Below are 23,893 nucleotides of genomic sequence, written 5' to 3'. Positions count from 1 at the left end.
ATCAAGCGCTGCTGGTGTCGTGCAGAGTGCCCCCGTGAGCTGGGCAGCAGCCTTTTAGAGCAGGGGTCCTCTGCCTTTTCAACCATGAGGCCAGTTGAAAGGTGCCGGCACCGGGTGTGGGCTGGAAAAGTAGTGCCGGCGGGGTGTGCAGGCCAGCACAGAAGCGGAGGCGCGCGGCGAGGGGAGGGGAGGCAAGGCGAGGCGAGGCGAGTCGGGGGCGGGCATGTGCAATGCAGTGCTTGCTCGCTTGGAGAGCATTTTCTCCCAGCGAGTCCAAAATGATCTCCTCGCGAGCAAGCCGTTGCCTCCCAGCGTGGGGGGCAAGGCGGGTGGCGGCAGGCGCGTTGAAAACCTCTGAGGCGGGCCGAATAAATGGCCATGGCAGGCCGGATCCGGCCCTCAGGCTGTAGTTTGAGGACCCCTGTTTTAGAATAACACGGTTTTGGTTGTAAGACATTCCACATGCTGTCAGTCGCTGGCATCTTGCTGGAGGTAGTCCTTCTCTTGGCCTGGAGGCACCCCCTCCTATGATGCTTCGTGCAGCCATGTGTAAAACAAACCAAATGCTGCTGTTTTCCCTTCAGCTTTCTTGCTGAATTTATTAGCATCTTGAATTATGATTATTTAACAGAGACTCCCTAAAGGTGGCTCCTTTTTGCCAAAATGGGGTGTCATCCTGTATGCGTTAAACTTGAGCAGTGAAATGCTTGTCCGTGCCAGCTGCTGGTCACTTTGAGAAAATGCAGACAGCCATCAGAGGTGAAAACGAGCTCAAGGACAGACCGCAGGTGGCAGGCAGGAGAGGGTACCCTCAAGGCGGCTGTGAGGATTGCTTCCTTCACATGGAAAAGGGTTCGAACGTGGGATATGTCCGTCTCTCTGTCTCTCCTGCTGCAGGGGGGCAGGCAGTTTAGGTCGTACTCCCCCAAGTTGGGACCTTCCATGCATTTTGGATTTCGGCGCCAGCCAGCAGGACATGCGGCCCGGCATTGCGAGAGTGGTAGCTCAGGACGCCTGGAGGCAGAGTCGGTCGAGTCCGGGTGCCTGTGGGTTTCCAGGGCTTCCGTTCTGTTTCCACGAGCTCTGAGTGGCAGTTGCTGCCAGTGGACCCTGTCCCCAGTGTAATTGCCAGAAATATATGTGGGGAGGAAGGAGGGATTGCGGGGGGATCACAGCTAAGCAGGGAAGGGGTGATCCTCATGTGCTCAGAACGCAGGCACACACGCTGCCAGGCGTGGCTGTGAAGCCTCGAAAAACACACCTCAGCTGGTGCTGTTGGAAGGCTTGTTCTGTTGCCCGTGAGGTGGGAATTTCCAGGGTGGGACACAGTTTGGGAGGAGGGGGGCTACTCCCACCCTCCCAGTGCACAGAAGCTCCCCAGATCAGCCCCTTGTGGTCATTAAACTTAGGAAAAACCTTCCTTGAGAGCCAACGGGCTGTTATCTCAGGATTTGGGTGGGAAACTAATTGTCTGGTTTTGCCTGCTGTGAAATTTAAGTCGTCCTAGTAATCATTTCTCAGTGTCCATGCAGCACATGCCAATTTCTGTCCAGCGATCCTGGGCCCCGAATCAGTTGCCTGGCAGTGCGAGGGAACAGGTTGGGTGCCAAGGACCAGACGGGAAGGAGAGCAAGCCTCTGCCCCACGGAGCACAGAAGCAGGCGTGTGGGCAGAGCCCCTCCCCACGGTGAGAGGCGCGGGGGCGCAGGGGGCGTGGCCCCCGTGTGCTCAGCCGCTCCCTGCTTCCCCTTCCCGGGCCCTGCAGGTCTGCCACCATGCCGAGTGCCAGCAGCTGAACCGCAGCGGACCCCTGCACTTGTGCGACGCGTGTGACGGGCGCTTCCACAGCGCCATGCACTTTGATGGGCACATCCGCTTCGACCTCCCTCCCCAAGGTGAGGCACGTGGCGTGGGCGGGGTGCACAGGTGTGTGCGGCCCGTGTGGAGCACCACAGGCAGGGCGGAGGCGGCTTGGCGTGGCTGCCAGCGGCTCCAGGAAGCCGCGCCCAGAAAGGCCAGGCTCCCTCGTGCACGGTTCCCTTGCCGTCAGCCACATCCCTGGCTGGGTGGCCTTGCAGGCTCATTGCTGATTCCCAAAATACAGCAAAAAGGTTCCTGTTGCTTGTTGCTTCGGCCTCAGCAGCCAGCCCAAATGCGGTGCTTTGGGCACTGCCTGCAAGGTCAACCCTGCGAATGCCGGAGACCCCAGGACAGCAGGGGCAGGCCGAGGGGCTCGCCAAGTGCAGAGTCTGGCGGCAGGCAGCGGAGTGGCCCTGGGGTGCCCCCGGAAAGCTGATGGGATGGCAGGCGGGCTTGGCAGCAGTGACCTCTTTCTGCTGTTTGCCCACCTGGCAGCTGCTGCCTGGAATCCTCCTACTGCCCTGGAAAATAAGGACGTCAGAAGAATCCTTCTGGATTTTTTCCCAGCACCCTGTTTGCTGGACGTCAACCATCAGGGCCAGGAAGACATGAGCTGTCTCAGCTTTGTGTCCCCACTTTCTCCTACCCAAAGGTAGGTTGTGGCTGAAGTTGGAGGCTCCATTAACCACCATGGCCACTGGCCGGGATAGATCTGTCTAGCTACGATGGTAACTTTCCTCCTTCTGTCTTCCAGGTTCTATACTTGCACGGAACATCTCCACCCGGTCGTGTCCGCCACGTACCAGCCCTGCCTCAGACGTGGAAGAGGAGGAGGATGGGTTGCTTGACGGAAAAGGGTGAGTGCAGGATGGGGCAGCCCAGGGACACGCAATTCAGGGAAACCCCTCTTCATCTGGAAGGTGTGCATATCAGGGAGGAAGTCCTAGCCTGACCAGGCGATGCTCCGAGTGTGGAGAGAATTCACGAGAGAGAGTTCAACCGGTGGTCCCCCTCCCCCAGTCCATGCTTCGCTGGGGAGCTTCCTCACATGCTGCGCTTAAATGCGTGGCTTGGTGAGAGTTCTGCAAAGGTGCTTAGGGCATTCGGGAACAGGTGAGGCAGAAACTTCCCTGCTCTGAGTGGTGGTGCAGGGAAACATCCCTGGCGGAAGTCTCTGCTGGACTCCTCAGCTCCTCTTTGGAGGCTTTTCTGTGGGTGCCGCAGGTGACCTCCAGGGAAGGAGGCTTTCTGGTAGTCTGCGAAGCGCCCTGCCAGGGAGCTCTGTCTGCTGCCATCACTGCCAAGATCTAGGCAACGGCTTAGGAACTTCCTCTTCCAGCCGGCGCTGGTCGATGCAAGCTGAGGCAGAGGAAAGGGCCAGAGGTCACAGCAGTTGCAAACATGTGATGTTGCAAACCTTTCCAATGTGTTGACTGCTGTATTACCTTGATGTTTTTAGCATTGTACTTCTTTTGTTATCTTGTGGCAGTTGTTTCTCAATGGCTGTAAAGCGACCAGAAGGCATTTGCCAATTGGCAGCATGGAAATTCAACAGGCAAACACCAAGCCTTGTGGGGCTGGCTGGCGAGGGCTTCATGGAGGGCTGACTCTTAATCCCTCCGTCTCTTGCAGGGACCGGAAGAGCACAGCGCTGAAACTGCCCAAGAAGAAGGCCAGGCGGAGACACACTGATGTAAGGGAGGCACGTTTTGGTCCTTTCCTGCTGTCGCTTGCAGTACTCTGAGTTTGCACATCATGTTCACCACCCTGTGTGGTCTGATGGAGATTGATTTCAGAAACCGGCTCACAGGTGGTGAGAGATTCTGCAGATCATGGGTTAAACAACCCCTGCTTTGCAGCTGTGATGTTTGAACCAGCTCAGAGTCTGGCCAACATGAAGGGGTGGGCTTTTCTGGTAGGGTTCCCCTGGAGCCCCCAGGCCACTCTGGTGAATAGAGACCACAGTCCTCCCTGGCATAGGCCCCTCTGTTCCTGCAGCAAAGACAGGCAGGAGGTTTTAAACTTGGGCCCCTAGCCATTCAGCTCCACTGAGGGCCTCCTGACAGGATTGGTGCAGTGGCTGTTTGCCTTCACAGCTAAATTGAGCATCTGGTTTCAGAGGCAAGAAGTCCAGAAGTCCGAAGCCTGACTCCAGCCTCAGGTCACCTCTGTGCCTGCAGTTTCAGAAAGTGTTATGGTGGGGGGTTGCTTCAATGGACTGCAGCATGCATGGGTGTGGGCGCCATGCAAGTGCCCGCATGCATGTGGACGTGTCGCGCACCACATGCTGGGCCCCACCTCCTGCTCACAGGCAGCTTCTGGCCAAAGGACATTGTGCTCCGAGATGCGCACTGCCTGCATGGTGTCCCACGACTTAGCCTTCCCCGAGCGAGAGGGCCGCCCATGTGCGGAGGGCTTGGGGGTCTGTCTCTGGGCCTGTTCTTTCCCTCCAGCGGCACCTTCTTTCTGGCTTCGGTAAGGGAGATTCTGGGGCAGGCTTGGCCGGTGCCCCCGCCCGAGCGTCCGCATTTCTCCCTCAGGATCCCAGCAAGGAGTGCTTCACCTTGAAGTTTGACCTGAGTGTGGACCTCGAGACGGAGATCGTGCCGGCCATGAAGAAGCGGTCCCTGGGGTAAGCAGGCAGCTGGCACCTTGGCCTGGGGTCTGCGGAGGCCCAGGGCTGGAGGGCCACCTGGGGAGCAGGTTGTCCCAGGCCCGCCTGGTGCAGCATTCTGCTCAGGGGCTCCTTTGCTGGTTGGTGGGTGCCCACTCTGCTCCCCGCCACAAAGCGCTCAGGGCAGCCAGCGGCCTCCAGGAATCAGTGCACACATCGTGTGAACAGCGCATTAAAGTCAGGAGTCTAACACCTCAGATATTAAGCATTTTTGGTTTTGTTGTGATTTTTGAAACTCACGATGGAAAATCAATAAAAACACCCTCCCATCAGCACGATCATTCTGTCAGCCAGCTATCCAAAATCAAATAGAGCCCTTAAGCCCCCTTGAGTTGCTTGGAAGGAAAAAGATGGGATAGAAATATAACCAGCCAACCAACCCACACAACTAAGTAAGTTTCAAGTGGTGCCAGAATAATGTCATTGCCGGGGGCGGGGTGGCTGAGCCGTTCCTGGAGGAAAGTTCTGTAAGTAGCATCTCCTTGCTGTGGCCACGAGAAGGGCTCATGCTCCTCTCCTGGGAGCAGAGGCACCAGCGAGCCTAGAAGCACCTGGCTAGTCCCCGCTGCCCCCACCGCGCTCACAGGCTGCGCCTGCTCAGAAATGCGCAGTAACCCCGCTGCGATCTCCGGTTTCATCCACCTCCCAGTGAAGCACCAGCAGCACTCAGTGCCTGGGCGTCGTGTTAGCAAGGGACACTGAATCGACAGGAAGCTGGAGCAGCGCCTTCCCCAAGCCTCTCCAGAAGCTAGTTTCTGGCGTTTGGCCTGCGGTTGTGGAAACCTTTTTTACGCAGAGCACTGTGCAGGACTGCAACATACATGCACGTATGTTTGGTGCACATAGGGAGGGAGGGAGGGAGGGAGCTGGCAGATGGCTCCCTGGGGTGGCGGCCCGGCCATCCCGCCCTTGGGGCACCGCCTGCAGGCGCACTCCAGGGTGTCTGGATTGGCCGAGCTGCCTGCCTATTTTCTTTCCACGCCTTCTGTTTTAACCCAGGGAAGTGCTGCTGCCGGTCTTTGAGAGGAAAGGGATCGACATGTCCCAAGTGGACATTTACCTGGATCAGTCCAACACGCCGCTCTCGCTCCACTTTGAGGCATTCCGGTTTGGGGGACACTACCTACGTGTAAAAGGTGGGTTGCTGCCTGGTTCTGGGTCAGCCTTCTCCCAAGAGGGGGCTCACCAGAGGTGTTTGGTGAACACATCCCATCATTCTCAGCCAGCATGACTCACTAGTGATGATGGGACTTGTGGCATGGACCACCTGGGGGAGGCCAAGTTGGGGAAAGGTCATTCTGTGCCTGACAGGTAGCTCAGGTATGCATTGTGCTCTCTTCTCAATGGTCATGGATCCAAGGCAGGCTGTAAAGGAGAGAGGGAAACTTTAAAATCAAGGGTTGGCACGGAGTCAGCTGATCATGAGCAAAGCCTGCCAGGCTAGTCTGATTTGACTGGGTAACCTTCCCAAGGGACTGTGGGAGTGCTGCAGACATAACCCATCCGGACTGCACTGCTTTTGGCAAAGGACCCCACGATCCCCCGATTAGCAAACTTGCTCAAAGTGGGCTAGACGGGGCAGCCATCGAGTGGATAGATTGGCTCAGGATCAGACTCGGAGAGCGCTCATCCATGGCACCTTCGCAACTGGGGAGTGGGGTAGCACAGGGCGCAGTCCTAGGCCTGGTGCTCATCAGCACTTTTATTAACGACTCGGATGAGGAACACTTACTAAATCTGCAGGTGAGACAAAACTGATGGGAGAGCTAATGTCCTGGAAGAGAGAAAGAAGATTCAAGGGGATCTTGACAGGTTGGAGAGCTGAGCTGAACTCAACAGAATGAAATTCCATAGGGACAAATGGCAAGTTAGGGCTCAAGAGACAGGAAGCAGATCCCGGCTGGACATCGGGAAGAGCCTCCTGCCTGTGAGAGCAGCATGAGAGTGGATCCGATGACCCGGGAGGTTGGGGGTCTCCCACACCAGAGGCAGCTGGGCAGCCCTCCGAGAGGGACAGTTTAGTTTGGAGTCCTGCCCTGAGCAGAGGGCTGGACCCAGTGGCCCTCTGGCCCCTTCCAGCTCCCTGATTCTGTTATTTCTGCTCCTAGCAGAAAGCAGAGGGCAGCAGAATCATGAGGCAATGGTTCTGGGGTTAAATGGAGATACGCCAGAAGAGCTGTTAGTCAGTAACGAGGCTGAATCGGGGACTGGCATTTGGCCTTTTCCGGAAGAGGTTGCACATCTCTGATGGATCAGGCCCACAGCAAGGGGATGCTCCTTGATCCTGCACTCTGGATTTTTGGGCGGCGGCTGAGGCACATGGTGTGTTTGCATAACTTCGCTTGATGCCGCTTTCTTGAGTTGACCCAACGTGACTTTTTATCCACAGCCTGGCTGCCTCACGTTTAGGCGACTGTGATGCCCTCCGGGTGGGGCTTCCCTCGCAGAGCGCCTGAAGGCTTCCCCTGGGCACAGGCGGCAACAGGGAGGAGCGGGGCCACCGCACTGGCTGCCAGCCGCTGCCGGCACCCCTTCACGGCACCGGCCTTCCCCTTCGGTGCCCCAGACGGCTCAGGGCCCGGCCATGGAGGGGGCCCCTGCCTCGCTAGGAGCCTGCCGGACAGGCCCGTGTGTAGACCCTGCCTCCTCCGGCATCACCCCAAGCTATCAGCTGCGCTCTCCCACGCACCGTGGTTGTCAGCATCGCTTGGCACATACTTTTAGGCACCCTTTAAAATTTGATGTTTGTGGGGTGGAATCCTATGTATGGTTGGACAGAAAACAGTCCTGCAAAAAGTCCGTGTTGGGAGTTCTAAGACTTTATTTCCAGTCTGAAGATGTGCAGGATTGTGAAAGTTTTGCCTTTTTAAAGTTTCTGGCTTTTAAAAGTGTTTTTATTTATTTATTTATTTAGAAAATTTCTATGCCGCCCCATTCGCTGAAGCCTCGGGGTGGCTCACAAACATAAATAAACTTCATTAAAATAATATAAATTAACAGTATAAATTAAGTTGCCCTGGCCAAAGAGTAAAATAAATAAATACTATTAACAGTTAAAATGACATTTGAATAAAAAGGTCTTTGCCTGGCGCCGAAAAACAAATAACGACGGCGCCAGGTGGACCTCTCTGGGGAGCACATTCCATAACTTAGGTGCCAGCGCAGAGAAAGCCCTCCTCCGAGTACTCACCCTCCTAATTTCCTTCACGGAGGGTTCCCGGAGAAGGACCTCTCCCACAGATCTCAGGGGGCAGTCGGGCATATATGGACGTAAGCGCTCCTTCAGGTAGCCAGGACCCAAGCCGTTTAGGGCTTTATAGGTCATCACCAACACCTTGAATTGGGCCCAGACTTCAATGGGAAGCCAGTGAAGCTGACGGAGGACTGGAGTCATGTGAACAGAACGCCCCGTCCCCGTCAGCAGCCTGGCAGCTCTATTTTGAACCAATTGAAGTATCCGGACCATCTTCAAGGGTAGCCCCACGTAGAGTGCGTTACAGAAGTCAAGGCAGGAAGTCACCAACGTGTGTGTCACTGTCGCCAGGCAGTCGTACTCCAGGTAGGGGCGCAGCCGATGGATCAGCCGAAGTTGAAAGAAAGTGCTCCTCGCCACCGCTGTCACCTGAGCTTCCAGTGAAAGCTCTGGGTCGAGGAGCACTCCCAAGCTGCGGACCTTGTCCCTAAGAGGGAGTGCAACCCCATTCAGGACTAGGTTCAATTCACCCTCACCGAAGCCCGATCCGCCAACCAACAGGACCTCCGTCTTGTCTGGATTGAGCTTCAGTTTATTGGCCCTCATCCAGCCCATTACCTCAGCCAGGCACCGGTTCAGCACAGCCACTGCCTCACCTGGATTGGTGGAAAATGAGAGGCAGATCTGGGTATCATCAGCATACTGATGATTCCGCAGCCCACACCTCCTGATGACCTCTCCCAGCGGTTTCATGTAGACGTTAAACAGCAAAGGGGACAAAATGGACCCCTGCAGTACTCCATGGCATAGCTGCCATGGTGCAGAGCCATAGTCTGTCAGCACCACCTTTTGGAATCGGCCATTGAGATAGGAGCGGAACCACTGCAAAGCAGTGCCTCCGACCCCCAATCCCGCTAGCCTATCCAGAAGGATACCATGGTCGATGGTATCGAAAACCGCTGAGAGGTCCAGAAGAACCAACAGGGACGCACTCCCCCTGTCCTTCTCCCTGCACTGGTCATCGTACAGGGCGACCAAGGCAGATTCAGTACCGTACCCGGGTCTGAAGCCGGACTGAAATGGGTCCAGATAATCAGTTTCAGCCAAGAGTGCTTGGAGTTGTCCCGCCACCACCCGCTCCACAGCGGGCCTTCAAGGGTGGAACCAGATCTTTCTTAGGGCCAGGGCGAACCAGGCCTTGTACCACTCGAAAAAGCTCCGCCGGACGGCATTTTGAGGAGGCAATGGAAACAGAAAAGAATTTCTTTTTCACCTTCCTCACCGCCGCAGCATAGGCCCAATAATGGGCTCTTAAGTGTGTTCGGTCAGATTCATCCCGTGATCTCCTCCACCTACGCTCTAGCCGTCTCCCAGCCTGCTTCATCGCCCGCAATTCAGATGTATACCAAGGGGAAGAGTGGGCTCTGCCCAGCGGGAGAGGATGCTTAGGAGCGATCGTGTCAACAGCCCTGGTCATCTCCCTGTTCCACAGTTCGACCAGAGCCTCGACAGGAGCACCAGTCTTGTCAGCCAGAAATTCCCCCAGGGCCTTCAGGAATCCATCCGGATCCATCCGGCTCCGGGGGTGGACCCACACAATCGGGTCCGCACCCTTACAGAGGGAGAGGCCGCTCTCGAGCATAAACCTCACCAGGAAGTGCTCTGACCATGGCAGGGGTGTCAGACATAAATTCCTCACCCTCAGACCACCCTCTTCCTGCCCCGTCGAGAAAACCAGGTCCAGAGTGTGTCCACGTTCATGGGTCGGGCCTGTGACATGTTGAGACAGCCCCATGGCCGTCATGGAGGCCATGAAGTCCTGAGCCGCCCCGGTCAGACTAGCCTCGGCATGGAGATTGAAGTCCCCCAGGACCAACATCCTGGGGGTCCTCAACACCAGGTCCGAGACGGTCTCCGTCAGCTCAGGCAGGGAGACTGTCGGGCAGAAGGGTGCACGGTACACCAACAGAATCCCCAATCTGTCTTGGTCGCCCAACACCTAGTAGAGGCACTCCAGCCCTGGCCTCAAAGGGACTGGAAGTCCCATGAGGGAAATGGAGGCTTGGTAAACCAAAGCTACCCCCCTCCCCTCCCCTTCCCTCCAGGCGTGGACGGTGCTGAACCAGATACCCGGACGGGCACATTTGAGAGGGCGACATCGCCCCCCCCTCCCGCCCAGGTCTCCATTATGCAAGCCAGGTCGGCCCCCTCATCCACAAACAAGTCATGGATGAGGGAAGATTTATTATTGACCGACCTGGCATTGAGCAGCAGCACCGTCAGACCCGAGGGGCGGTTGACAAGACAACCTGGAACCCTCTGGCTGGGGGCAGAACCAGAAGGAGGGACAGGTGTCAGCCATCTGTCCCTCCTTCTTCTACGCGGACACGTTAAGCCCCCACCGCTGTTAACGCCCATTGCCCATGACCACCCCAATGGCAGCGCCCACGCACTCCCCCGGAAACTCAAGCGTCGACATGGCCAGCAACGACTCCATAAAACAAATTAAAATACGATAAAACTTTAAAACAATCAAAAACTCCCCATTTCCCCCCCCAATACAAAATTAAAATTTCCCCCACCGACCTAGTCCCCCGCCAGCCCAGCCCCGCACAGCCACAAACGGCGGCAACCGCCCTTTGGCCGGTGGGTTAAGCCGGCGCCCGCCCGCACACCCCGCCCCAATCCGGCATTGCTCTCACTGACGCCGGCGGGGGGGGGGGGGGGAGCAGGGAGGGGCGCGGAAACCCGCCCGGTGGCAAGATGGCGGCTCTGGCGTCCTCCGTGCCTGGGGTGGCCCAGCGGTGGCCGCGGGAGCGGCGTCAGCTGGCTCCCAGCTCAGCGGTGCGCCTCAGGTCCGGCGGCAGCGGCAGCGGTGACGGCGTGGCACGGCAGGTGTTCCGGGGGGGGGGCGTTTAAATGGTTGTATGTTGTGTAATAGTCTTTTAAGCAAAGGAGTTGGCACATAATTTTTTAAATAAAGTCAGATGTTGATTCCACCAGGCCAGGCAGGACGCACTGGGTGGCCTCCCCAAAGGATCGGTTTTGTTCATCCTTTGTCCCCACCTTTCTTCTCTCTGCAGGAAACCCAAAGCAGTTTACAGGGCCCCCTCCCTTATTTCCATTTTTGTATTAGAATCCTAGAAGCACACAGTTGGAAGCAGCCTAGCCGGCCAGTGGGGCCACCCACCTGCTCAATACAGGACTCTAGTCACCCATCCAGGTTTCAACCAGGTCTGACCCTGCTTAGCTTCCAAGATTAGGCAGGATCAGGCACTTCAGGCTAAATGGAAGCTCACAACAACCCTGTGAGGGGGGTCAGTCTGAGTGTCAGTGGCTGGCCCAGAGTCACCCAGTGAGCTGCATAGGCAGGTGGGGCCTCAGGCCTGGACTCCTGGGTCCCCACTCCAGCGCTCCAACCACTATCGCTTGGTGGATCATCGTTAGCCAGGCCAGGATTGAGGTGCTGATCAACCTCTCTGTCTCCTGCATTCCAGCCAAACCTGGGGATGAACTGAAAGTGGAACAGGCCGTGAAGGACTTCCGGTCCTTGAGTTTGCCCATCCTGCATCCCACGGGGGTCAGCACGTCCTTCCCCTGCACCCCCTCCTTGGATCGGCTGGAGCAGCTTCCCCTTCGCAGAGAAAGTGCTGATATCCTGGTGAGTGGGGGACGGGATGGGTGGAGATGAGGGTGGGGAGGGGGCCGCGGTCTGGAAAGGGTGGCAGCTGTCCTCTCCTGCAGGAATTCATGGGATGGAGTGCTCTTTTGGTCCCCGAGGTCGACTGGCTGTTGCAGCTTCGATGTTTAGCCTGCTCCGTCTCAAGTGTTTTGGGAGGGTTAGGAACCTCGCAGCTGCCTTACAACAAGGCCGTCTCTTAACCCATCTCACCCAAGAGTGTCCACACAGGCTGGCAGCAACGGCTCTCTAGGGATTCAGGCAGCAGTTTTACCTGCCTGACCTGGGCTGAACCTGGCACCTTTTGCATGCAGGGTAGGAGCTCCACCATTGAACGATGGACTTTGCTTCCTATATCGCATAAACAGATAATGCTGAGCAAGTGGGAGGCGGCTGGGGCCTGCGTGACTCCCCTGGCCAAAGAGCAAGGGTTCGCCTTGGGGTTGTGGGCCTGGCACTCATCCTCTGCCTACCTGTCTGAGCAGCCGAGCAGGATTGTGCCCCGAGGAAGGCACTCAAGGAGGACCAGCACAGGAGGGCTCCTCCTGCTTGTAGGCCAGAGTGGGCCATGGGATGCAGTGCAGCCCGCTGGGCACAGCTCTGCCCTGCCGGCCACGGCCAGCCCCTACCTGCCCCTGGCTTGCTCTGCCTTGCCTGACCTTGCCAGCCGGCCAGAGCTCTCGTGGGGGTGTTTGCCTGCTGTGGCCTGGCACAGGTCAGAGAGAAGGCAAGCAGGCGTGGCCCGTGGCTGCAGGCACCCCGGGCACTCGTGTGTGTGTGTGCCACGTGCATGCCTTCCGGGTGCTCTGCAGGGTGTCGAGTGTGTGTCCCCGGGTGTGGCTGAGGGTGACCACTGCCCTCCAGAGTGACTTCCTGGACGTGACATCGTTGCTGCTTTGCCCGGCTGCTCCTTCTGGCCCTCCCTCTGGCCCCCCGGGCCATGTGCTGTGCTCGGCTGGAGTTGCAGGCCACCCTCCCTGCAACGCGGGGCCCCGAGGGAGCTTTGGCTGTGCCGAGGTGTGGAAATGAAGTGAAGAATGGCGGTGCGGATGTCACCAGCGGTGCACAACCTTCCAAGGGCTGATCGTCACGGGGTGTTGGGGGGCAGGTTATCCACAGGTTGGCCTCCCCGTGCGTGGACCCTTCTGACGGTTATTTCATGACCTGCCCCTTCCTTGTGCTCTGCTGGAGATGCTCTCCTGGCCATCTTGGCAATGGCAAATCAGTGAGTTGAGCAACAAGCGCGTCTTCTGTGCTCAAATTGTGCTGGAGCCCGAAAAAAACCACGGATGGGTAGGCTTAATTTTGGGGGTAAACTAGTCTAAACATCAAGAGCTGATACTCAAGTTGGCTTGTTTTCCACTTCCTCCTTCCCTCTGCAGAGCGTTGTTTAGTTGCACGTGTGTGGTCAGGAACTGTCCCATTTTTAAAATTTTTGTGGAGTGCAAGAGCCAATTTATAGGTGTGTTTTAATTGATAAATAATAATTGTGGTGGTGATGTGGAAAGCTGCACGTGCGACTTTTGCTCCCCAGCTGCCATTCCGTGCCACAGCCTGGTGCACAGCTTGGCTGGGTGGCCGCCTTCTTATGAGCTCCAGGCGTCAGCGGCCAGTTGCTTGTTGCATGAGGATGCTGGACCTCTCGTGGCCTCAGCGTCCGCTGGTGCTTGTGGGTGGCGAGGGGTGGCCTACCCTGCGTCGGCTCATCGACAGACAGAGACCTTTTTCTGCCTCTGGCAAAGGGTGCCAGGAAATCCACGAGACTTCAAGGAGCATTCGTGGCCACATAACCTCTTGCTTACTCTTCCCAGTGAGCATAGGACGGATAACAAAGGCTGGAGAGACACAAGAAGCATCCTCTCCTTGTTGTTTCAAAGACGCGTGCACCTTCTGTAGTTTTGCAGACTGGAGCAGCACGCTGCTGCTGGCTGGCCTGCTAGTTGCGAAGGCACGTCCGACCATTGTGACCCAGGGACAACCTTCCTCCAGGCCATGGGTCTTCAGACTGCGGCCCACGGGCCGGGTACACCCCACCACGTTCCTTTACCCAGCCCGCCTCAGAGCTTTTGGACTCACTTGGAGAAAATGATTTCTGAGCTGGCGCAGGCATACTCAGTGGGGAGATGGCCACGCTCCGGTTGCGCTCGTGCAGGGAAGACAGGCGTGATCGCAGTCATGCTTGGGGGAGGGGGAGATGGCCACGATCGTGCTGGGGTGGGGAGAGCGATCATGTCCGTCTCCCCCCTGCCACCCAGCACGATCACAGACATTGTAGCTACATCCCTTGGATATGGACATGCTCTTCCCCACCTCATGTTGGGCTTCTGCTGCAGCCCAAGCGAGTGGAGCAAACATTTTTTATTTTTTAATTATTTTTTTAATTTTATTTTTTTTAAATTTTAATTATTTTTAATGTGCAATGTGCATAGGAATTTGTTCGTATTTTTTTCAAAGTATAGTCCGGCCCCCCAACAATCTGAGGGACAGTGAACTGGACCCCTGTTGAAAAAGTTTGAGGACCCCTGCTCCAGGCCTTCCTGTCCTCCACTATCTCCCACTCAAGCTCACACCGACTGCTTCAGTGACTCCATCCAGCCACCTCATCCTCTGCCGTCCCCTCCTTCTTTTGCTGTCTATTGTTCCCAGCATTAGACTTTTCTCCAGGGAGTCCTTCCTTTTCATTAGGTGACCAAAGTATTTGAGCTTCATCTTCAGTATATGACCTTCTAAAGAGCAGTCGGGGTTGATCTCCTCTAGGACTGACTGGTTTGATCTCCTTGCAGTCCAAGGGACTCGCAGGAGTCTCCTCCAGGACCACAATTCAAGGGCCTCCGTTTTTTTGGCGCTCAGCCTTCCTTATGGTCCAGCTTTCACAGCCATGCATTGCAACTGGGAAAACCATAGCCTTGACTATACGCACTTTTGTTGGCAGGGTGATGTCTCTGCTTTTTAGTATGCTGTCTAGATTTGCCATAGCTTTCCTCCCCAGGAGCAAGCGTCTTTTAATTTCTTGGCTGCATTCACCATCTGCGGTGCTCTTGGAGCCCAGGAAAATAAAATCTGTCACTACCTCCATTTCTTCCCCATCTATTTGCCAGGAAGGAGGACCGGATGCCATGATCTTAGTTTTCTTAATGTTGAGTTTCAAGCCAACTTTTGCGCTCTCCTCCTTCACCCGCATCAAGAGGCTCTTTAGTTCCTCTTCACTTTCTGCCATGAGAGTGCATATCTGAGGTTGCTGATATTTCTCTTGGCAATCTTAGTTCCAACATGTGATTCATCTAGCCCAGCCTTTCGCATGATGTGCTCTACAGGGAAAGTTTAAAAAATGGTTTGCAAGTTCATGGAGTCCACATGACTCCAGAAAGCTGGTCATCTTTGGATTCTGCAGGGACAGATTCATGGAAATCCAGTGTTGTTTTGAGTGGTTGTTGCTTTCTGCAGCCTCTCTGGTTGGGTGCCCCTATATCAGGGGCAGATCCTATATTAGCGCACCTACCAGACAATTGCCAACAGTCTCCTAATCCTGGGGTAGACAGAAGCCTGGTACGGATCCACTGGTAGATCTCTGAGCAATTTCCCGCAAATTTGCAAAGTTTTCTGACTCTCGGTTTTATACCCAGAGCAGAGTAAAATGACCCCCTGCTAACAGTGGCACTGCTGAAATGAAGCGAGCTGAGGGTGACCAGGAGGGATTGAAGTATGTGCAGGAGGACCGTGAGCTGCACTCGGTTTTGGATCCCCTATTCCAAACAAATTCTTGGGCTTCGCACCCTTTGATTTTACCGTATGCCTTTTGTCCCAGGCTCTGGTCGGCAGATCTCAGGGTTTCATTAAGCCCCCCAGCGTTGATCTGGTAGACCTGGCAGCTGCCCCACCCACAGCTGTAATTGCTAATGGGATCAGATCAGCTGCTGACCAGGTAGGGCAACACAACCCTCGGATTAGTGCATCAGGTGACTGGCCATACTTAGATTGAAGGGATCAGGAAGGAGCAGGCAGAATGTGTAACTCTGAGCGCTGCAGGCAGCCCTGTGTTTTCACTCTGCAACGATGTGGAGGTGAAGAGGAGGGGGCACAAGAACACTAACCCCGCAGTCCTTTTGGGACAGGATAGACGCTGCAAATCTGTCTTGCTTTCTGATGTCAAGACCACCTTCCCCATCGAGGCATCAGCTTCTGCTTTGGAAGGTTTTCTGTGGCAGTGGGGTGTCAAATCTGAACAAAACGCCATGCACGTTTTTCTGACATGCATCAATGTCAGACTGTTGGTGTGCATTTTTCAAAGTAAATGGTTTTTGGACTCATGTACTGACAAAAGTGCCTTTGTGCTCATTTTATGCATCTCTTTCTATGTGCCTTTTTCAAATGAGTGCATGTTTTCAAACTTCTTTGGAGGGGGATAGAACACAGCGCAAGATGTCCAGCTTTCTTGAGCGGACACCAGGCTCGGCTCTGCTTTCGGCCTGGGACAGCCCCTGCACTCCTCGTGCCTGGAGAGCTCTCGCTGGATGGGGTCCCACCCCAACACCCACCTTAAGCACCCACTGAAACGACAGGGACATTCATAACCTGCAGCACAAGGCTGCGAGGTCTGTTTTGTTTCCTGTAGCAGCTGACCAAATGCTGCTGGAAGTTCAGAAGCACTGCCTGAGGATAGTAGCCCTCCTCTGTTGTTCCCACCAACATGCTGGCTGGGAATGATGGGAATTGCAGTCCAGTGCATCTTGTCAGAGCCAGGCTGGGGAAGGCTGGCCAGTTCTGCTATGAAAGAGCCATCTGAGGCAAGTGGGCACTGTCACGTCTTGGGCCAGCAAATTCCATAAGTTAATTATGCCATTACTGCTTGGCTGTTAATCTGTTGACCTTAATTGGTATTATAATTAGCCTGTTGTCTTTGATGAAGAGTGTTTTTACATGTCATGTTGCTTTGGGATTGTCCACAGTGAGTCATAATTAAGCAAGAAACAGCGTCAGCCTCCGCAAGGGACTTAGGGAGTTCCTTGGTCAAGTCAACAGCTCTCTGTTCCTTACCTCTGGTACAGAAGCTGTGGCTGGAACAGAGGGGTTCATCCCTCCACCCCAGCTGTGACCTGGTTGCCTACCTGCCCCAGGCCAGCAGGTGAGCAGGCCATGCTGTGTCTCCAGCAAGAAGAGCCATACCCGAGGAAGGCTGTTTGACCCTTGCTAGGCATGGTCAGAGTGGTTTCTGGGCTTCTCTTGGTCATCTTTACATCAGCCTTGCAGTGTAGGCCTGTGTGAGTTGTGCGGAGGCCAAGGGAGGAGCTGCATTCTTGGAGGCCATTTATGGCACAAGCCTGCCCATGTTTAGGCAGAAAAGATTCCACAACTTTTTACAGGACTTTCGTTCTGTCTAAACATCTACATAGTTGCTCCCTTAGTGAACTTGTATGTGAGGTAAGATTTGAGCCAGAGACTTTCCTCCTCAAGAGCAGGGCCGTCAAGGCCACGCTCCTTTGCCATGCTGTGTGCCATGCGCCAGTCCCAGCGGGAGCCCAGCACAAAGAGCGGTGCTCACCGCATAAGCAAGTGTCACTGGCTGAACGTTTGAACAGTTCAGAAGTGAGACGGCCGGACTGCAACCAGCCACGAAGCCTAAGCACGTTCTGGGAAGCAAAGGGTAAAGGAGGCGGCGGTGAGGACACCGTGCTGCCAAGGCGTGAGCAGCAGCTGGCTCACCCACCACGATGAGCAGCCCTGCGTGGTTTCCGTGGCACGCGTCTTTTGCCCGGATGTGCCTGGCAGACGATGGAGTGGCTTCTGTGCCATTAGGGCTTCCGCCAGCCTTGCCCGGTCCTCCCGCTGCCGCTTGTGTCCCAGCAGCCTCCCGGGCGGGATGGCTGGGCTGGCGCTGCCCTGCAGCAGCTGCTGCTCCGCGCAGAGACTCTGCGGTGGCACGGTGGAAGCCACAGCGCTGGGCTCTCACAATAGCACGACCGTGGCGAAGCAGGGAAGCATCAGACAGGCTGCTGCTGCCGCGTATTGTGGTTTCCGAAAACCAGAATGTGCCACGCGGGAATACTGCAGCAGGCTGGGCGACAGAACGGACCGTCCTGGGCCTGTCCTAACTTCTGGTTCCAGCTAGAGCCCTGTAGTGCCCAGGGAGGGAGCATATTGCTGGGTTTGAATCTTAATGCAAATGCACCTGCTTTTGCCCTGCTGCACCAGCATGCACTCAAGAGTGTGTTAAAGAAAAGTCTGAGGCGAACAGACTAACAGTGCTACTAAGAATGGTTTGCACACAATCTACGAGTCTGCGAAGAACCAAAGCGACAATGGGAAAGATGAGCCTGAACCCGAAATGGCCGGATTTCCCGCCCACCAGCAGCTTCTCCGGTCTCTGGATTCCCACCGAGTCTGCCTCCTGCTTCCCATGGGAGGCAAGGCAGCCACGGACTGGTGTGTGGTTTTCTCAGGAGAGCAAGAAGTGTGCTGTGCCATGCCGGCCGGCGCCAGCCCACTCCCAAGGCGCGCTTGAAACTTGCTTGCTGCAGCGGCTGGTGCAGTTGGATCTCCTCCTCCTCCTCCTCCTCTGCTGCCCAGCGCTGGCTGCTCTGCTGGAAGCTGCTGGGACAGCTTGCCTTCTTTCAGCGGGGGGGGGGGGGCACCGCTCCTGTTGGCCCTCCTGGAGCTTCCAAGCTGCTGGCTATTGGCCAACAACTTTTGGAACAGTTCCCTGCAGGTGGGGCCCCATTGGTCCTTGCGCACACAAGCAGCAAGGGACTGGCATGGTGCGCTGCACCCCAGTGGCTGGAGCTGCCATGTGCCCCCCCATGAAATGGGTGCTGTCTCCTCCCAAGCCCACTTCCCCCACCCCTCTGGCTGGCTCCCTGCTGAAGAGCTGCACAGGCCCAGATGGCCAGGGGAGCCTCCGGAGAAGCCGCTCTGAGGATCCAGGTGCATCATCCTCCACTGGCCCATCCTGGGCTCAGCAGTGTGTTGGTGGGGCCAGCAGGAGCCCCTCCTCCAGGAGAAAATGGCTGCTGCTCCTGGATGGGACGGGATGGCACAGATGCCCACAGGTCACGCCCATCTCTCCAATGGCGGGAGTCAGGGAAGGGCAGCGGCGTGTGAGCTGGTCCTTCCTGGGCTGACCTGGGGGCTCTTCTCCTCTGTGAGCGTGAGGGGCCTGTCAGCGTGCCCTGTCCCCAGACCCAGTGGATCCAAGGCTCTGGGGATTTTCCAAATGGTGTGCTGGCCACTTCCGGGAAAACCCTCTTGCATCCACCAGGCATCAGCGCCAGAGATAAAGCAGTGGAATCAGTCCAGAGCACAACCAGGTCCCTGCAGGGCATCACCATGCGATTTGCCCCTTGCCAGGGGGCTAGCAACCTGAGATGGGTGGCAAAACAGAGGGGTCACTTATCACTCTGATCACCACCAAACCCCCAGGAACTGTACTTGGAAGGGGAGAAATTGAGGGGATGTCCTCCAAAACAGTTTTTGGCTTGAACTTTGGTTTTCTCTAGGAAACGTTGTTGTGCAGTTGGTTACTTGCCCATGCAAAAGGGAGAGTGCCCAGATTCTGCTGCTGTGGCTGCCCCCTCTACCCCCGTTTTTCTCAGGTGTCTCCCAAGTTGAGCACTAGAAGCTGGACTTCAAGAGGGCCAACTTTGGCCAACAGAAGGCCAGACTGGGGAAAGTCTCCTGGGATGTGTTACTGGAAGGCAAGGGAGTTGAGGAGGGGTGGATGGCACTCAAAAGGGAGGTTTTGGAGGTGCAAGCCTTGATGATACCTCTAGTCGGTAAGGTGGGGAGGCGGAGGAGAGCGCCACGATGGATGCGAAAGGAGGTGGTTAGAGGGATTACACGAAAGAGGAACCTCCGTAGGAAATGGGCACTGGGGCAAAGAGACAAAAGGGTATACCGGGAGGAGGAGGCCCGTTGCAGAAGGATTCTTTCCAAGGTTAAGGCCGATTACAAGCTGAGACTTGCAAAGAATATCAAGAGCAACAAAAAGGGCTTCTATCAGCACGTAAATAGCAAGAGGAAGGGGAGACAAGTAGTGGGACTGCTAAATAAGGAGGAAGGTGATCCAGTGACTAATACAAGGGAACAGGAACAGATGCTAAATGACTATTTTGTCTCTGTGTTCTCCCCAAAGCAGGACGGGGGAGATCCGCATAGGAGATTAGATGAGGCTGGGGACTTAGGGGCACAAATTAGAGTCACCCCCCTAGAAGTCGAGGGGCTCCTCAGGGCATTGGACATTACAAAGGCACCAGGCCCTGATGGGTTACACCCAATAGTACTTAGAGAGTTGGCAGGGGTTCTCTCACGCCCGCTGGCCTCCATTTTTGAGACCTCGTGGAGAACGGGTGAAGTTCCAGAGGACTGGAGGGTGGCATCAGTGGTCCCAATTTTCAAAAAGGGTAGTAGAAGGGACATGGGGAATTACAGAACAGTTAGCCTTATGTCCATTGTAGGAAAAACAATGGAAAGGCTCATAATAGAGAGAGATCTAGTGATGCTAGATAGGGAAGGGAGGCTGACAGCCACACAACACGGCTTCCGCAAAAACAGGTCCTGCCAGACAAACCTTGTGGAATTCTATGACAAGGTTTCGCGATGGCTAGATGGAGGGGATGCAGTGGATGTGGTATACCTGGATATCAGCAAGGCCTTTGACAAAGTGCCCATGATATCCTGGTGGAAAAACTGAGGAGTTTTGGGATACACCAATGCACTGTCTGGTGGATAAGGGCATGGTTGACTGACCGAAAGCAGAGGGTAACCATTAGTGGGGAATCATCGGGATGGCGGCCAGTGACAAGCGGGGTCCCCCAGGGCTCTGTCCTGGGGCCAATCCTGTTTAATCTTTTCATAAATGACATGGAAGAAGGGGTGAACAGTCTGCTGATCAAATTTGCAGACACTAAAACTGGAGCAGTGGCCACAACTGAGGAGCAGGTACTCCAGATCCAAAAGGATCTGGACAGACTATGGAAGTGGATGGGAGACAACAGGATGGCGTTCAATGTGGATAAGTGCAAGGTCTTGCACTTGGGGCATAGGAATAGGTGTCATAAGTACAGGTTAGGGGACAAGTGGCTGGAGAGCAGCACCTGTGAAAGGGACCTCGGGGTGCCAGTTGACAGCAGGCTGAACATGAGCCAGCAGTGTGATGCGGTGGTCAAGAGGGCGAACACCACCCTTGGTTGCATAGCCAGAAGTGTGGCTTCTAGATCGAGAGAGGTATTACTACCACTCTACATGACTCTGGTGTGCCCACAGCTGGAGTATTGTGCTCAGTTTTGGACCCCTCGTTACAGGAAGGATATAGCCAGGTTGGAGTCAGTGCAGCGTAGGGCCACAAGGTTGGTGGCTGGTTTGCAGGGGATGCCGTATGTGGTGAGACTGAGGGAACTGGGTCTCTTCAGACTGGAGGAGACTCAGAGGGGATATGTTGGTGACATACAGGTATGTGAGGGGATGTCACACCGAGATGGGTAGAGACCTGTTCTCCCCTGCAGAGGAAGGCAGGACGTGCTCCAACAGAGCAAAGGTTCCATTTGGATGCCAGGAAGCACTTCCTGACAGTTGGGACCCCGAGGGTGTGGAATGGGCTTCCACGAGAGGCCATTGAGGCCCCATCGGTGCGGGTGTTCAAGGATAGGCTGGACGCGCACATGGTGGGCATGTCATGAGCGGAGCTGGCTGGAGCCGTGGGTCAGACTAGATGGCCTGGGAGACCCCTTCTGATTCGCTCTGTTTCTATGTTTGTAAGTGGGTTTTGCTAAGTGCAATGGTGTTGGATTTTGAACTGTATGCTTTGCTTCCCTCAACAAGGTGTGCAAGTGGAGCTTTCTGGTTAAAGAAAGAATTATGAGTGCAGTAGTTTGTACACATCATTGGCCTGAAAAAGTGGAAGGGGACAAGAGTTGGTTCTTCTGCCTCCCTCACGCTTTTGAAGGGCCTTCGGAAGTGAACCGCGCTCTCACCTCTGCTGGGCTCTCGTCAGGGACGTGTGCAGCTTCTGCTCAGGATTTTGTGGCTTCGCCCCTGGGAGCCTTGCCCTGGCACTGGTGGGTTCAAGCCAGCACGAGGTTGCCTGTCATTTGCACAGATAGGCATCCGAAAACCGCATGGCTCTGGTGCGCTTGTGCACAATCTGCCCGTTTTGCATCAGTTGCACTAGAGCCACGTGGTTTTGGGGTGCTTACTTGCATTCATTGCATAAGTGGCTAAAAACATGCAAATTGTGGTCCATCTTAGAGATGGAAGCCCATGATCCCCCCACCATCACTTGGCCTGCTTCTGATCCCCAAAACAGGAGTGGGCAGAAACTCCCCCACACCGAAACCAGCCAGATGTCCTTGCTTTGAATGATCGCTAGGGTCGCCACAACCAGTTCCTCTTGCTTTATTGCAGGGATCAAGAGGAAGCGTGGCCCAAAGCAGAGGCCTGGCTCATGTCAGTGGAAGGCACGGAATTCAGATCAACTCTCCGTGACCTGCGCCAGGGACTGAGGGACATGTCCTCTTTTTTAGTGGTGACGTACCTATTTGTGCAATTATAAACTAGCTAAGAAGGCCTGGAGGACTGTTGTCCATGGGGTCACGATGGGTCGGACACGACTTCGCGACTAACAACAAACTAGCGATCTTTGGACATGCATCAATCTCTGAATTTTGTAACTAGAATTTTCCCATTCAGATATGCATGCAAAAGCCTGAGGGCACCCTAGGCCCCTCCATGTGTGCTGGATCGCAACTCTGATTATCCTTGGTTTGGCAAAAGATGGGAATTGGAGTCCAGCACATCTGGAGACAGCCAAGATCGAGAAGATTGGCTGATGAAAAGTCACTTGCAAAAAAGTATAGATTTTAGCAAAATGTATACAAACCTGTATTAGGAGAAGTATGTGTGAAAATGCCTCTTAGTTTTGATGGAAAAATAAATAATTCTCAAGAGGTTGGGGGTGAGCCAGGATTAAAAGTGGAAAAAGTACAGCTGAGAGAAATGGCAGTTCACAGCCCTGCCTCTGTGGCCTGGACTGGCCTTTGCTAGAGGCGGAGCCCCGCTTGGCATGCAGCAGCTCCCTGGTTCGATTCCCAGCAGCATCTCCAGGAAGGCGTGGGACGAGCCCTGCCGGAGGTTCCAGAGAGCCCGGGCTGCCCGACAGCTAAATGGGCCAAGGCCAGCTCAGACAGAGGCAGCCGCCGGCAGCCCCACGCTCTCCCTCACCGACCCCGGAAGGCCTGGAGGTGGGGGGGCACGGAGGGCATGGGGCTCATTGCCGTGGGGGCTGCAGAGCTGCCCAAGTGCCTCCTGTCAGGCGCTGCATGGAGGGTGCAGTTGGGGGGGGTGGCCCCTTGCTCTCCGGGCCCATTCACATCCAGACGGGGGCAGGGCTGGGGGGGGGCCTCCTCTTCTGAGCATGGCTGCAAAGGAGCAGGCCGCGTGGTGCAGTCCCACCCCCGATCCGAAAGATTCCGCTCTTGGGCTGGTGCGCCATTGCTGGTGCTGGCCCTGGGGACAGGGCGCAGGGCTGCCTTAGGCCCCTATGCTGAGTGGTGCCCAGACTGGGCTGCCAGGAGCCTCTGTTTTTCTGGGGAGGAAGGCGAGGGGCACGGCATCCTCTTCGTCCCTCCCGAGTCGAGGCAGCTTGCCAGGAGGAGAGGGCCTCCTGCGTGGGTGCTGGTGCTTGCAGGAGAGCGCCTGCCGCTTTCCCACTAGAAGCAGCACTGCTTCCGCCTGCTGTCCGTGCGGGATTCCTGGCTCGCGCTGAGATAGGCTGCATTCCTCACAGTAGCGGGCAGGGGAGGTGCATTTTCCTGGCGTCAGCTGTATGGCACCATCATCTTCGTTCTCATCATCCTGTCGTTCTAAGTCAAACATCGTCCTAAGTATTGTTCTCTGCTGTGGTGCAACGCGCTGAGGGCTGCCAGCATGGAGTTGAGTGGCAACTGGGATCCATTAGCTGCTGGGGAGCCCATGGAAATGTGTGGAGCTGCTCGGTGACGCTTCTCATTTGCCCAAATACAGGTGGTGATGTGCCCACAGATATTTTTCTCTTGCTTTCTAAGGTTCCATTTTGCAGGTTTTTCCAACCCTATTTTGGGTGGGCTGGCTGAATTGCCATTGCTCTGACTTGCACCATTTCAAAGCTGCTTGAGCTTCCTTGGTTCATTGTATTCATTGTAGTTGGGCTGTTTTGTTCCCTTGTGAGCCACCTGCAGTACACTTCGCAGGAGAACCGAGCACACAGTTGCAGGGGGCAGGAGCCCTGGAGCAGCAGCATTCCAGGCAGATGGATGTCTCTGCTTGTTTGCTTGTGCGTGGCCTTGTTCCCCCGTCCTTCTGCCAGAAAGGCCCACCGGGCAGTTTACAGAGAAAAGAAGAAGGCAGTCAGTCCCTGAGCTCAGAGGACGTGGGGAAGAGGTGAAAAGCAAAGTCATGCAGGAGATTCTCTGCTGCGAAGTGCGTCAGGTTGTGGAGTTCTTGTCATGCTCTGCGTGCCTGC

General features: G+C 55.6%; 1 protein-coding gene across 1 annotated transcript in view; it reads left to right on the top strand.

Moving 5' to 3' along the window:
• The window catches only part of PLEKHG5 (pleckstrin homology and RhoGEF domain containing G5), a 60,367-nt gene that overhangs the window by 15,581 nt on the left and 20,893 nt on the right, over positions 1 to 23,893 (top strand). The window contains exons 2-7 of the mRNA XM_044419657.1: positions 1,766 to 1,895; positions 2,615 to 2,717; positions 3,493 to 3,553; positions 4,401 to 4,492; positions 5,534 to 5,670; positions 11,225 to 11,388. Coding sequence (XP_044275592.1) covers positions 1,766 to 1,895; positions 2,615 to 2,717; positions 3,493 to 3,553; positions 4,401 to 4,492; positions 5,534 to 5,670; positions 11,225 to 11,388 — 687 coding nt within the window. The remainder of the gene's footprint in view (positions 1 to 1,765; positions 1,896 to 2,614; positions 2,718 to 3,492; positions 3,554 to 4,400; positions 4,493 to 5,533; positions 5,671 to 11,224; positions 11,389 to 23,893) is intronic.

Source organism: Varanus komodoensis, unplaced genomic scaffold, assembly GCF_004798865.1.
Source record: "Varanus komodoensis strain SLA01 unplaced genomic scaffold, ASM479886v1 scaffold106, whole genome shotgun sequence".
Classification (NCBI taxonomy): domain Eukaryota; kingdom Metazoa; phylum Chordata; class Lepidosauria; order Squamata; family Varanidae; genus Varanus; species Varanus komodoensis.
This window is presented reverse-complemented; position numbering and strand designations above follow the sequence as displayed.